The 14,923-nt window shown below is 40.3% G+C and overlaps 1 protein-coding gene across 2 annotated transcripts in view; it reads left to right on the forward strand.

Moving 5' to 3' along the window:
* depdc1b (DEP domain containing 1B) overlaps window positions 1–14,923 on the forward strand; it is a 63,020-nt gene that overhangs the window by 17,157 nt on the left and 30,940 nt on the right. For both annotated transcript variants that reach the window (XM_062484717.1, XM_062484718.1), the window contains exons 2-8: window positions 4,081–4,346; window positions 4,489–4,630; window positions 4,734–4,861; window positions 4,982–5,112; window positions 6,443–6,490; window positions 6,820–6,960; window positions 14,044–14,210. In XM_062484717.1, coding sequence (XP_062340701.1) covers window positions 4,081–4,346; window positions 4,489–4,630; window positions 4,734–4,861; window positions 4,982–5,112; window positions 6,443–6,490; window positions 6,820–6,960; window positions 14,044–14,210 — 1,023 coding nt within the window. The remainder of the gene's footprint in view (window positions 1–4,080; window positions 4,347–4,488; window positions 4,631–4,733; window positions 4,862–4,981; window positions 5,113–6,442; window positions 6,491–6,819; window positions 6,961–14,043; window positions 14,211–14,923) is intronic.

Here is a 14,923-nt window from a genome sequence, read left to right on the forward strand (position 1 = left end):
ATACTTAATATTGAAATTTAAACAACACCGAATTCACATATGAATATATATTTCAATGGAAAAAGAAAATCTGACCCAAAAATTCAAGACTCGGAAATTTAGGTTGCTCAAATTCGAGCCCCCAAAAAATTCGAGCTTCACAATTTCGAGCCTATCAACGTCGAGCCAAAAATGTTCTATCTTAAAAAATTGGAGCCTTATGGAACAATAGGGTCATTGTAATCAATATGAAATCATTGTTTAAATATGATTGGTATGAAAAGGGAATTGTGTTTGTGAATGATGTTATAGATGTCTGGTAACCTTTTGGAATATAAAGCTTTCTTCAACATATATAATTTAAACTGTATCAAATCAAATTTATTTGTATAGCCCTTTTTACACGCAAGCATGTCACAGAGGGCTTCACATAAGCCCATAGAACTGCCCCTCAACCAACCTAAACCCTCAAGGAAGACAAGGAAAAACTCCCCAAAAAAAACTCAACAGGAGAAAAAATGGGAGGAGCAATTCAGAGAGGGATCCCCTCCTCCAGAGATGGTTGGTGAGAGAGAGGAGCAGAACACAGGCTAAACATAGTCATACAGTGTCGATCGGTTTTGAAACACCAAAATCCATTGTTCAACTTTATAGATGTAGGACAGGACCGGGAGACTCGCGACCAGGTCCAGCGTTGGCCGACCGACGACCAGGCAGGTGCTGACAACTCAAACCCCCCACACCACAAGGGATGTGTGTGGGGGAGGGTGACAGAGAGAGGAGAGCAGGGATTAGAGAATGCCAGGAGCAGCTAACAGTTACAGTCATAATAGAATGAGATCCCCACCGGTCAAGTGTGGACTGGTGCAGCAATTTAACAGAGCAAAAAAGGGGAATTTGATGCAACCCCACACACCAAGACAGCGACAGCCCCCCTCGTTTGGAACATGAAATCTGTTCCAGGGGAAGAGAACTCTAAAATAAGTTATACTTATAGAATAAGGATGGAAACAACCCGTCCCCCGTTGCCTCCAACTAGTAACATACTTACCTTTAACAGTCGTAGAATTGACTAAACAATAACGTTTTTAACCTAATTTTAAATGTCGAAACAGTATCAGACTCCTTAATTGAGACAGGTAATTTGTTCCAGAGAAGAGGTGCTCTATATGAGAACGCCCTACCTCCAGCTGTTTTTTTCTTAATTTTGGGAACCACCAGATAGCCGGCATCTTGAGATCTAAGTGTCCTTGCGGGGCAATAGGGTGCAAGGAGACCGGAGAGGTACAGTGGTGCCAATCCATGCAGAGATTTGTAGGTTAGTAGTAGAACTTTGAAGTCAGCTCTGGCTTGGATAGGGAGCCAGTGTAGAGAGACAAGAGTAGATGTTATGTGATCAAACTTTCTTGTTCTGGTCAATAGTCTAGCAGCAGCATTTTGCACCCGCTGTAAATTTTTTAGGTGGGTAATTGGGAGGCCAGAGAACAACACATTGCAATAGTCCAATCGGGACGTAACAAATGCATGTATTAGTTTTTCGGCATCATCCTTTGAGAGAAATTTTCGTATTTTGGCAATATTACGTAGATGGAAAAATGCAGTTCTGGTCATTTGCTTAATATGGTACTCAAACGAAAGGTCTGGGTCCATTGTGACTCCTAAATTTTTTACCAGCTGGCTTTGAGAGACTTTGACGCCGTCTAGGTCTAAGGTCAGATTGGAAAAATTATTTCTATATTTTTTAGGACCGAAAATTTGAACCTCGGTTTTATCCGAATTTAGAAGAAGGAAATGTGCAGTCATCCAAGCTCTCAACCTAGAAACACATTTTTCCATAGCATGTGGAAATTCTCCAGACTTTATAGACATATATAGCTGAGTATCATCTGCATAACAGTGAAAATTTACCCCAGAGCTTCTAATTATGTTTCCTAAAGGCAGCATATAGAGTGAAAATAAGAGGGCCTAGAACTGAACCCTGTGGTACTGGAGCTCCTGGATGAGCAGCCATCATAGATCACAATATGTCCACTATCAGATAGATACGATCTAAACCACTGAAGTGACGTACCAGAAATCCCAACATAGTTCTCCATACGTTCCAAGAGAATCTCATGATCCACCGTGTCAAAAGCTGCACTTAGGTCTAGAAGAACCAGGACAGAGATAGAACCCGCGTCACAGGATAACAGTAGATCATTGACTACCTTGGCTAATGCAGTTTCAGTGCTGTGGTGGAGACGAAATTCAGACTGGAGAGGTGCTCAGTGAGCTGTTGTGCCACAGCCTTTTCAAAAAAAAAATTGGAGAGAAATGGCAAATTTGAAATTGGCCTGTAGTTGCTAAGACAACCTGGATCCAGGTTTGTTTTTTTTAAGAAGGGGCTTAATAATAGCTTGTTTGAAATCGTTGGGGACTTGGCCAATTACAATAGATTCATTAATAATACTAAGCATGGGTGGTCCAATAATAGGGAGAAGTTCCCTACAGAGTTTGGCAGGGAGGGGATCGAGAAGGCAGCTAGTGGGTTTCGAGGAGTCTATCAGCTCGATGAACGCTTCCATAGAAATAGGGTTAAAGTGAGTGAGAGCCTCAACATGCAGAATGCTTGGTATAGGGGAAAGTTCAGTGTTGATGGCCACTCCTCCAGGACTAGTCTGTAGTTTGTCCCTTATTGCATAGATTTTTTGGTCAAAGAAATCTAAGAAATCATTGGGAGAGAGATCTGAACTAACACAGAGTGTACTTTTCTTAGTGAGATTTGCAACAGTATCAAATAGGAACTTCGTGTTGTGTTTGTTCTTACTAATAAACCTAGAGAAATATTCTGATCTGGACCTGATGAGGACTTGCTTGTACTCCATTAGGCTGTCCTTCCAGGCCAGGAGGAAAACCTCAAATTTAGTGGTACGCCACTTACGTTCTAGTTTTCTAGTGGACCTCTTAAGAGTGCGGGTTTCCTCTGAATACCATGGAGCCAGTTTCTTGTCCTTTCTTTTCCTTGGTTTGAGAGGGGCAACAGAGTCTAGGGATAGTTGAAGAACCAAATTCAGATCCCTCGTTTTAGTATTTAATGATTTATTTGGGACGTCAAGTGCTTCTAGTGCAGCGGGTAGAATATTAGCCAGTTCCAGAGCTGTGTTTGGGGTTATGCAGCAGTTAGTAGAAATATTCTTAGTGCCTCCAAGGCTCTGGCAGAGGTCCATTTTGAAGGTGACCAGGCAATGGTCTGATAATATAGGATTGTGGGGGTGGACAATGACGTCACTAATCTTGATTCCCCGTGTGAGAACTAAATCCAATGTATGCGAGTGAAGATGGGTAGGTTTGGAAACCACCTGAGTGAGACCTGTGGAATACATTAGAGCAGTAAAGGCCTTACTTAAAGGATCTTTTGGGTCATCCACATGAATGTTAAAATCACCCATAATTAAGATGGTATCAGTATATGTCACAAGATCAGCACTAAAATCTGCAAATTCCTCCAGGAAGAGGGAATACGGGCCGGGGGGCCGGTATAGAGTAACTATACAAAATGAGGGAGGGGGGCCAGGAGTAGTAGCATTATTCTTTTTTTAAATAGTTGGTGGTTTCATGCAAATTATTTCAAATGATTTAAAGGTATTTACAGATTTTAGGCTGAGGTTGAAGCTAGCTTTATATATCATAGCAACACCACCACCTTTCTTTGATACACGAGGGATGTGTGAGTACGCAAAATCCAGAGGCGATGAACTGTAGTTACAGAGAATACAACAAGATCTATAAAGCAATACCGATACCATTATTAGTTAGTTCAAAGCACATTGTTACATGTAAGAATAAGACCCTTACCAACTTTACCAAATGTTTTTCCAAATGAGACTTCGAGTAATATAATAAAACGTGTTTACCAGTGCTAGGAATTTTTTGTAGCAGTGGGGGCAGGCCTGTCCGACTTATTTTGTATTATTTTAACTGGGACAAAATGGGCAAAATATGTTGACATGTTGATTGCTGAGAAACAGTCTTAGGTACAGTACAGAAAGCATTAGGATATTATTAAATATTTAACACGAGTCTTCCTGTTTTCAACATGCTTTACAAAAATTTGCCTCGCAGTGGAATGAAACCATAAAGCTCTTCCGTGGGGGCATGCCATTGAGAAGACACTGGGCACACTTCCGTATCTATGACACCAGCTTCACAGGCTCCGAGGCCATTGATTGGCTGCACGAGATGCTGCGGCGGAACCATAACTTTGGGCCAACGGTGACTCGATACCAGACACTACAGCTTCTCAGAAAGTTCCTGAAGAATCACATTATCGAAGACATCAAGGGCCGCTATGGGAATGAAGACTTTGAGGACAGTGGCCAACTCTACAGGTGATGTTCTCTTAGGATATCTGAATGCAATCTTGTATTTCCTTCATATAGCCGATCAATAAAGTGGCTGCATTTTGAAACCACTGTCATATAAATTATATGCCCTTTGTTCTTATGCCATTGTCTTCCTCCTGTCCAATAGATTCCCTCCACTATCGCCCCTGAAACCTGTGCCCCAGAGACTCCCAGTGACAGAGCTCAATGACGTGCCCCGGCTGATCCGCTGGGATGATTATGAGGAGCTGCCTCAGCAGGAGAACCTACTCAGAAAGCCTCAAGCGCTGGTTAGAGTAGCCATGGTCTCTAAATTCTCAGTTTTGAAGATCAGTACAATGTGTGACAAATGTGGGGGGCATAACACTGTTTATTTATTTTGTTATCAATCAGAACTCTGAGTCCTGGAATAAGAGGCACAGCATTGCCATTGGGGAAGTGCCCGAGTGCAAACTCATACGCAGGAGAGAAATCACACCCAAACAAATGGACCGTATCTGGAAGTCAATGACTATAGCACAGTATGCACTTCCTCCCTCTCATGCTTCCGTGTATACCCTTTCAGTGTCCTGATGTTAGTACTCCTGGTCATACTCCATACCATTTTTTTGCCAGCTGTTTTATAACAACCTTTGTGTCAGTTTGCAGAGAGTGCTGGGTTTGAAGTCAATGGACGGAGTGCTGGACGGAAGATATGTAAATGCCGAGCACATCAATCACAATGTGTCCAGTGTCAACCTGACGGGAATAGTTATCCTGAAAAACAAAGCAGGTAACTACCAGAGCCTGATTTACAAACCATGTGTACAAAAATATGTGTGTTGACTGTTTAGTGAATTAGGGCTATTTGTGCCTTGATTTTGGTTCGTATTATCCTGATTTGTGGTTGTTGAAGTGGTGGATAAAAAAAAAAGTGTTCGTATTAATCAACATTAGGATTAGTTTTGTATGTCATGATCAGGGTTCTAAATTAACACCCGCCAACCCGCCAAATGCGGGTTCAAATTCATTTTGGTGGGTGTTAATAAAAACTCACTAGCCAGTTTGGCCGGTGATACATGTTCTCGGCATGGTTCTCGGTCATTTATCCCCCTGGCAGTACTTCCTAAGTTTCCCATGAACACTGTGCCGTAATGCTACGTGACAACGTTTTATACACCCATTGGCTGCGCGTAGTTGAAATTAAACCAGCGCGAGAAACCGTGGAAACGAACGGAGCATCCACCAGAAAACACAAGGAAGAAGTCAAACGAAGCATAGCGGATCATAGGAGGTAATAAGAGCTAGCTAGAGTAGTAAAGTAAAAAGTTAACTTAATGCGGCGGTGGTTAGGACAAACTTCTGGGGGCGAGAAGAGGAACGAGGCAGGGGATGAGGATATTGATAGCACTAGAGAAACGAAGAAAAGAAAATGTAATGCAAAATGGCTGGCGGGTCGGGAATGGCTTGTGTTTGACAATGAAAATGTTGTCATGTTTTGTAAGGATTGCCGCATGTAGTCTACGCATAAGAAAAATTATGTTGCTTACTGACACAGTCTAGTATAATGTAAATACACTGTTCTTAATAAAGAGTATATTAGGTCAGTTTAATTACTGCCTGCTTAGGACAAAACGTTACTGTAAATGCATGGGCAGGAGTCAATCTCATGACGCGAATGGACGTTTTAGCCATTTACAATAAATCGTGTCCTTACTTAGTCACCTGTTGGTGATTTCACATTCCCTTGCATCATACTTCTGTGCTTCATTTTCTGTGTTTTTCATGCCAACAATGTTGATAAAATGATCAAATGCATTCAGTGAAACTCATAATTGTTCTTATTTTCACCGGAAAGAATTTGGCTAGTGGGAATTCTCACATTGGCTGGTGATCAAAAAAGTTAATTTAGAACCCTGGTCATGATTATAAATGGCAACTTTTTTGTGGAAGCATGACTTTGCTTTCCATTGTTGCCTGCAATACACTATGAAATATATAGCAGATTTTATAAATGAGATTATAAAATAGATATTTAAATTGGTTATTTGCTGTACTTGCTTGCATATGAACTTATTATGAGTATTAAACTCTCAAATTTTTCCCTCTTTCTGCATTACCAGACGACATGCCCTATTGGGTTCTGTCAGCTATGAAATGCCTTGCCAACTGTGAGTATGAATAGCCCAACGATTATAAACAGTCAACATAAAAGCAACAAAACTTCATTTTGGTTGTGTTCGAAAATGCTCAACGACATTGTACTGCACACTGTAAACCTTGCCCCATTTCAAATAAACGGTGGCCATTGGTCCATCCAGATTTGGTTTGGGGGATATCTGTTTGAATGGGAAGGTGGCCAGACCCATCTGCCAGAGCAAATAAAGCATGAGCTTGCAGATTAATCTGGTCCCCAGGCTAGGCTTCATCCATTACCGTTTATCAAGGCAAAAATTCATTATGTCCGTACATATTTGAATATTTCTCTTCCCCACCCCAGGGCAGAATGAGGGTGAGACTAGACAGCCCATGTACCCAGGCTTCGAGAGAGATGTCTTGAGGACCGTGGCCGAGTACTTCCAGAGACTAAAGGAGCCGCTGTTGACCTTTCACCTCTACGAAGTTTTTGTCAACATACTCAGTGAGTGTTGCATGATAAAAAAAAAAAATTATACTCTGTGTTTCCCACAGAATTACATTCTATTTGTGGTGGTAGGCCAGACGTTGTCAACATTAGGGAGCTCAACAAGTAATGTGAGCACACAGAGTGCGCAAGCAAATTGTTTTCACGGTAATTTGTGCTCATTTTTTGGAGCTTTATGTAATAGAAGTATTACGTTGGAGTCATATTGTTATATTTGATGAATGAAGCGCCACGATCGGCTGTTCACACTAGACGCACATTTTACGTGCCGGTCACCAAGCCTTTCACCTTCTCTGAGCTTTCCTTTTTCACATGTAAAGCTGACATGGTACATAAACATGGCATAGGCTATATTTTGGCAACTTGTTATTCCAACAGCCGTCGCAACATCATCTCAACATAACGCCTGGGACACACTGGTTGCGAATCGCCCTGAAGCGCCACGATCGGTTACGAATGGCGCGAGGCTGTTCACACGGCGCGCATTTCTCGGCACCGGTCACCAAGCCTTTCACCTTCTCTGAGCTTTCCTTTTTAACATTGAAAGCAGACATAAACATTGCATAGGCTTTATTTAGGAAACTTGCTGCTCCAACAGCCATCGCAACAACATCCCAACGTAATGTGGCAACATTTGTCTTTTTTGCCGTAGGCTAGTCTTCAGGGCCGGCCAGACCCAATGAACAAACTAAACATTCGTTTAGGGTCCCGTGATTGGTTTGGGGCCCCCCCAAAAACAAAAGTTGGCAATCAAAAGGGCCCCATACACAATTTTTGTTCAGGGCCCCCAAAACCCTAGGGCCGGCCCTGCTTATCTTTGTAAAATAAGCTATAGTGCTGTGGGTCATACAAATCCATGTAGGCCTATGCTACTCAACTTTGATTATTAACTTTGCATCATCAATCTTCCAAAATTTCTCAGCTGGTTTGTGATGTAAGGCAGGGTTTTTCCTGGGTCAAAATGGGTCTTTGGTGCTCCAAAAAAAATATATATATGTATTCTTTTTTTCTAATCAATGTATTTATTCCCAGGTGTTTTGCACCCCCCCCCTGTAATAGTCTAATAGCTAATGTAATATTGCACATATTTTCGTCCTATTTCTCCTAAAGCAACAAAGTTAGCCTACTTAAAGACACCTTACACTCATAAAGTATGCTCTAAATGGCATAAATGCTGCCAATTAATAATTGACGTAACAACTTATTGTAAATGGTCAGTAGTAGCCTAGCCTATCGATTAAGGTAGGCCACTCTGAAGCATGTACACTGCCTGCTTCATTTGATCTTGATAGGCTAAGCATTCTGTAGCAAATAATAACAATAAACCCACTTTTTATTAATTAAAACTACTTCAGCACCTAAAATACAAACCTGAGCAAGGGCAGCAATCGCTATCAAATCAACAGACAATTTAGCTAGCAGGGGAAGAATACAAACAACGAAAATCACCAGTTAACTTGATTTAAATTTGCAAGAACTAGGGGCTCTCAAGTTTTGAAGACAGGCAAGAGTGACATTTCCCCTCCCCCAACCCCCCCCCCCACTCAACATTTATTAATTAATTAATTGCTTTTTACCTGACATCTTTGAAAGGCAGCAATGATTAATGCATCCATGGCCAGGATATAATGATAAAGTATGACATGATTTTAAAAGTGACCTATAACATCGACTATGCAAAACACTTAAATGTATTTAGTGCTAATAAAATTATTAAGCCTATTTGGAAAAATATGTTTATAATGTGACAATATGTCAGTCATCGTGTGATAACGAAAATATGACTAGGCCTACACTCAGGGGCGATTCTAGGATCAGACCTTTAGGGGTGCTCAGCCCCCAATGACAATGTGACATGAATACAGTGCCTTGCAAAAGTGCTAAACCCCCTTGCTAATAACAGGCATGCAAACAGGTCAAGGGTGAAAAAGGTGAGAAGGATACAGCGAACCCCCGACCCTCTAGGGGGGTCCGGGGGCATGGTCCCAATTGATTACATTTTAAAGTTAAACGCATGAATCTGGTGCACTTTGAGAGCAAAATTAAGAGATCTATATAGAATCTGTGCTCTTGTAAACAATGTCATGTTCTTTTAACCATAAAGACATTTTTTGTATAGCATTGGTTCCAGAGCCAGTTGTAAAGTTGGGAAGCATGGGTAAAATGCTGTGTTGGCCACGGTCACGAATCACTAGGTTACCCATTTTGATTTCAAAAAGGTGAGGAGTTTGCATGCTTGTAAATAAATCCCTAATTTTACTGGATAACAATTCATACATTTATGTATTATTATGCAAAATATTGAATGAATGAAAAAACTAAGGATGTTACTTTCTTCATGAACTTTTTAATTATTATTCTTTAAAGGGGTGCTTCAGCACCCCTAAAAAAAGGTCTAATCGCCACTGCCTAGACTACTTGTTCTGTACAGGTGTTGTCAGTGAACAGGCTGTAAAACCGTTGGTTTAGTTACAGACACTCATGAAAAACTGATGCTAATTATCTGGGAAACATTTTCTAACATTTTCTAAGTTGTCATTGTTTGTGTCAAACAAGTTGTGAATTAGTTGTAACATTAAAACAGGAGATCATGACTTACTCTGTGCTTAAAGTGATGCTCGAACTCCAGTGGTTTCCTCTCTAGGTGAACAAAACTTTCAGAAGACGTTGTAGCAGAATCACGTGAACAATTCCAGAATATGATTTTTTGCCATTGGTTGTTGCGTTAAATCTTACCCAGATACAATAGTGGTATTTTCTGATTAGCTATTGTGTAGACCTTTTCTTTTTTTGGATTGGGTGATAAGTGGCAGGCTCAACTAAGAACTCCAGGGGAGACTCGCTTGATTCCTGCCGGTTCCATAGTGAGAGAGGCGCGGCCAGAGAAATTTTGTTTGGGCGCTGCGGCATATTAAATATATTATAAATAGTTTTTCCGCGTGAGAAATACAATGTGTGGTGGGAGTGCGTGACAAAAGACCGAAATGAGTGACTGTCACGCTCAATGCGTGACAATTGAGAGCCCTGACTAAAGATTTATACAATAACAGGCTTAACAAGCAATCTCAACTGCGGTGTGAAGCGCGTGTCCGTGCAATTCTCCGACAAGCACTCTAACAATCACTGCTGATAGACTGCCTAAAATGTTGTACAGCCTGATTTCTGATACCGTGGTGGCAGAAATGTAGCCATAGAGGGAACACTGCACTATATATTATCATTCCAGGTTAAGAATACCAATGGAGGCTGCGTTGGAAATCGTAAATCAAACTTTTGTCAGCATTTTGAGTGGAAATTTCATTTGCATTTGTACAGGTGTATTCGTGCACGTCGGGCTGGCCCTCGCAGCGGAACGACAGTTTACTGGCCGCTCTGTCCATTCGCGCACCTCAAAGTTGCGTATTGATCAGACAAGAAGACACGCTTATCAACTCGATTACTATTGATCAAAACAGAACGAGGGTTCGGCTGTAGCCTACTTGAAACATACTATTGAGAACATATTCGCTGACGTGCATTGCACGCGTGATGAACACAGCTTTTACCAAAAAAAAATTATCGCAGACTTTTTTTTTCCCTTTGGCGCTCGGGATTTGTCATTGGCGCTCGGGAAAACGGCTTTGGCGCGCGCCAAAATTTTCTCTATGCAGGAAAAACCCTGAAAGGTTTTGGTGTATCTTTTGTTTCAGTGTATGCCAGCTCGTCTATCTCGCTCTTAAACACACTGTTTAGAAACAACTCACTAATATGTTGGCTTGACAGTCAACATAATCATCAACCTTTTTTTTATGTTTACATTTTGAGAATTACAACTAAAGTAATACAATTTTAGGTAACACTTTAGAATAATGGTCCGTTGTTAACGAGTAGTTATGCAGGAAGTAATGGGTAGTACTACATTAACACCGGATTTGATACTATTAACTAATATGGAACCAAGGTTAACTAAGCAGTAAGTAATAGCTAATTTACTACAAAGGTAGTTCCTTGGTAGGTATTTGGTTATTACTAAATACATATATCCTCATTGAGAACTACTTGTGAACTATGAGCAATTAAGAAAGAATAACCAATTAATTACTAATCACAAAAGTAACTTGTCTAAAAAGTGAACAATTCGTTTTTTTTTTACTCTGAACATGGTCATAGCTTTTCAGAAGCTTGTGCATCAAATAGGTTCTTTGTGGAAACCAGTTTATGAATATGATATCCCCCCAAATACGTAGCTACAGGTTGAGATTGTGACTTCTCTTACCAAAGGATGGATGTATGTTCTCTGTTTATTTCAAACTTAAACATGGTATAATACAAATAATGATTAATTTGTTTAACATTTTTTATAATTGTGAAGTGATGCTGACACGCTCATGATTGGATTAGTTCACTATTATGAGCTCTTGAGTGTCCGTTCAATATATCTCAGACTCCAAAGACCTACCTTTATGTTACAGTAGCCAACTGAGGAGGACTTCTCTTTAGGATATGAATATAAACATTGATGTTCTCTTGTCAAAAACAATTTGCATCCTGCATTTATGTTGCGATAAGCGCAAAACCACATCTTCCAGATTACAATGCTTGTTAGAATATCACTAGTGCCTCACAGTGTGTATAAATATAAAATTAGACTTATATTACTTGTGAAAACCAGTATAACTCCTCACTAATTACTCAAGCATTACCTTGTCATCCTGCAGGAATTACTTGTGATGTGGACCATTATTTTAAAGTGAAAAACATGTTAACTCATCACTAATTACTTAAGCGTTACCTTGTCATCCTGCAGGAACTACTTGTGATGTGGACCATTATTTTAAAGTGACAAACATGTTAACTCCTCACTAATTACTCAAGCGTTACCTTGTCATCCCGCTGTAATCTGGACCATTATTTCAAAGTGAAAAACATGTTACCTCGCAAGATCTACAACATAAAACAACTGCAGATTGGGCAACATTTCTTTTATTATATGCACTGGTAGATTTCCATGAAATCGTAAAAGAAAATCCTACTTAATGCAAAAATGCACATGGGCATGCAAGATTAAAGCACTTTGTAAAATAAGTCTGAAAAAAACATTCTTTGTTTGGCACAATGATGAAACCTAGAATTTAAAGAAAAAATCTGTATTTTGAATGAAACATTCAACACATTCAACAAACTGATGAAAAACTGAGTCAAACATAATGGCTAAATAAGTATTAAGTAAGTAACGCTACATGCCTAACCCAAACCAACGTATAACGTTAGGCCTATACTCTGAGTATAGCATTGGCCCCTACTACGAAATACAACAGCAACACAATTCCAAAGGGATGAAAATGATGAAGGAAGAAATAACAAATGGCCCAATTCAGAGAACAGGAACATGGCCCAAAACGCTAGCTACAGTTGTTGCTAGTTGTAAAGCCAGGCTAGCTGTCGACTAGCTTGTAAAAAGTCCCATTCATACAAACTGTATATTATTGCAATCTAAATTCGCACTAATTACACAATTCGAAATTCGCACTAATTCTAGCCTACAATTCGAAATTCTAGTGAAATTCACCTAGTCGTTATCTAAGGAATTATGTTAGCCAAATACTGGATATTTACCATCCATAAAAATGTGCCAAATGATTTCGCGCTACAAACTCACTAATTGACATTGCACCAGAGTATAGGTATAGGGAAAACATGACATGGATTTCAGGACAAACAGGTTTCGGTAAGCCAAGTCGACTGGATTTGGAAAATGGACCGGTCGGGATTTGATATTTTCGGAGCTGCAGAAAGACGTAATAGCAGTCACATCGAAATTGCATGCATAATCATACAGTATGATCAAATATTGGGGAGGACGTGTCCCATAATCATACAGTATGATCAAATATTGGGGGGGACATGTTATAACGTTAATCATAGTCATTCATAAACTGGTTTCCACAAAGAACTCATTTGAGGCACAAGCTTCTGAAATGTTATGACCATGTTAATAGTAAAAAAAACACAATTGTTCACTTTTTAGACATTACTTTTGTGATTAGTAATTCATTGGTTATTCTTTCTTAATTGGTCATAGTTCACAAGTAGTTCTCAATGAGGATATATGTATTTAGTAATAACCAAATACCTACCAAGTAACTACCTTTGTAGTAAATTAGCTATTACTTACTGCTTTGTTAATCTTGGCTCCATAATAGTTAATAGTATTAAATTCGGTGTTAATGTAGTACTACCTAACTGAAACCGAAACTGAAACCCATAGGTTACATCACAAACCAACGGAAACATTTGGGAAGATTGACGACACAAAGGTAATCATCGAAGTTGAGAAGTAGCTTATAGGCCTACATGGAGTTGTATGACCCACAGCATGTATTTTACAAAGGCAATGTCAAAAAATACAAATGTTGCCACGTTATGTTGAGATGCTGTTGTGATGGCTGTTGCCTTAGAATCAGAATTCGGTTTATTCGCCATGTATGTTATACAAACACGGAATTTACTGTGGCAGGGAGGTGCAAAACACTAAACATATACATATACTTAATATAGCCTATGACATGTTTATGTACCATGTCAGCTTTACATGTGAAATAGGAAAGCTCAGAGGAGATGAAAGGCTTGGTGACCGGCGCCGAAAAATGTGTGTGTAGTGTGAACAGACTCGTGCCATTCGTAGACAATTATGGCGCTTCAGGGCGCTTCGCCGGCAGTGTGTTCCAGGCATAAAGGGATGGGGCCTAACCGTTAGTAAACTCCGGATTGATTCTCCGGCCGTCTTTTCTGAGGGAAAAAGCCGTTCATCCCGCACAATGATTTAGTGTGTGCACAGAAAGTGAGAGAGAGAGCGAGCGGGGCAAGAAGGGGCTGAGAATCAATGGGCTGTGCGCAAATCTACAATTAAATATATTTTTGTTGCTATATATGTTAAACAGTAAAAACGAAAAATCATCAATTTGTGGCAGCCAATTTTTTTATGTGGCAGGCCGCCACAAAAGTGGGAAACACTTTATTTGTGTGTGACTGTGTATGAGCCTACAGTTAGTGTGTGTGTGTTTTTACTCAGAGACTGTTTCTGTTTTGCCCCCTTCCCAGGCCTGCTTCAGCAGCGTGAGATGGCATTGGATGCTCTCCAGGTGTGCTGCCTTCTACTGCCCCCGGAAAACCGGCGCAGGCTCAAGCTGCTGCTCCGCCTTATGGCCAGGATATGCCAAAACCCTGCCTTGCCACCCCTCAATGACACCATCGCCACACCCACCCTGGTACATATCCACGTCCCTTCTCAAATACCCAAACTATTTTTATAGCATAGTCTCACTGGCTTTTCTCCCCATGAGGACAGTACGGAAAAGTTGGTAAAAAGAGTACCACATTTTTTGGAAATAAAGCCGCGGCCTGTATCCTGATTTTACAGTTTTCTAGTGGTCGTACGGCTTATATTTCGAAGCGGCCTATAGTCTGGTTTTAGAACAAAACAACAGAAACACTTTAGGGGGTTATACCACTCTTATAACCCTATTCAATCGATGTCACAAAACCGCATTCAAATTTTAGCCATGTGAACATTTCAGAATAATTTCAGTAAATCAAAGAAAACACAGTGAAATGTTATATACATTATACATGTTATATACAATCGCTAACGAGCAATTGGCTAATTCAACTTCGGTAGTGTAACCGAGCTCTTTGTAGGTTTGTTTTAGATATAATTTTATATGGTCGTATGGACAATAAGACACGGACGCGGTCTCTTTTCACAACTTGTATTTTCCCACTTCTCTTCTTGACATCGCCATTCGAACAGCCCTCACTGACTTCACGTAACGCTTACGTCAGCATCATGCCTACGGCAACTCCCGAGAGACAAAACACCCTTTTCCGTTGAACATAGAAAGGTCTGCTACAGTAGGCTGTCCTCAGGATTTGCAAGCTAGCTAAACTTATACTATATCTAAAATAATTTTGTAGACAACAA

The sequence above is a fragment of the Osmerus eperlanus genome, chromosome 18, assembly GCF_963692335.1.
Source record: "Osmerus eperlanus chromosome 18, fOsmEpe2.1, whole genome shotgun sequence".
Lineage (NCBI taxonomy): Eukaryota > Metazoa > Chordata > Actinopteri > Osmeriformes > Osmeridae > Osmerus > Osmerus eperlanus.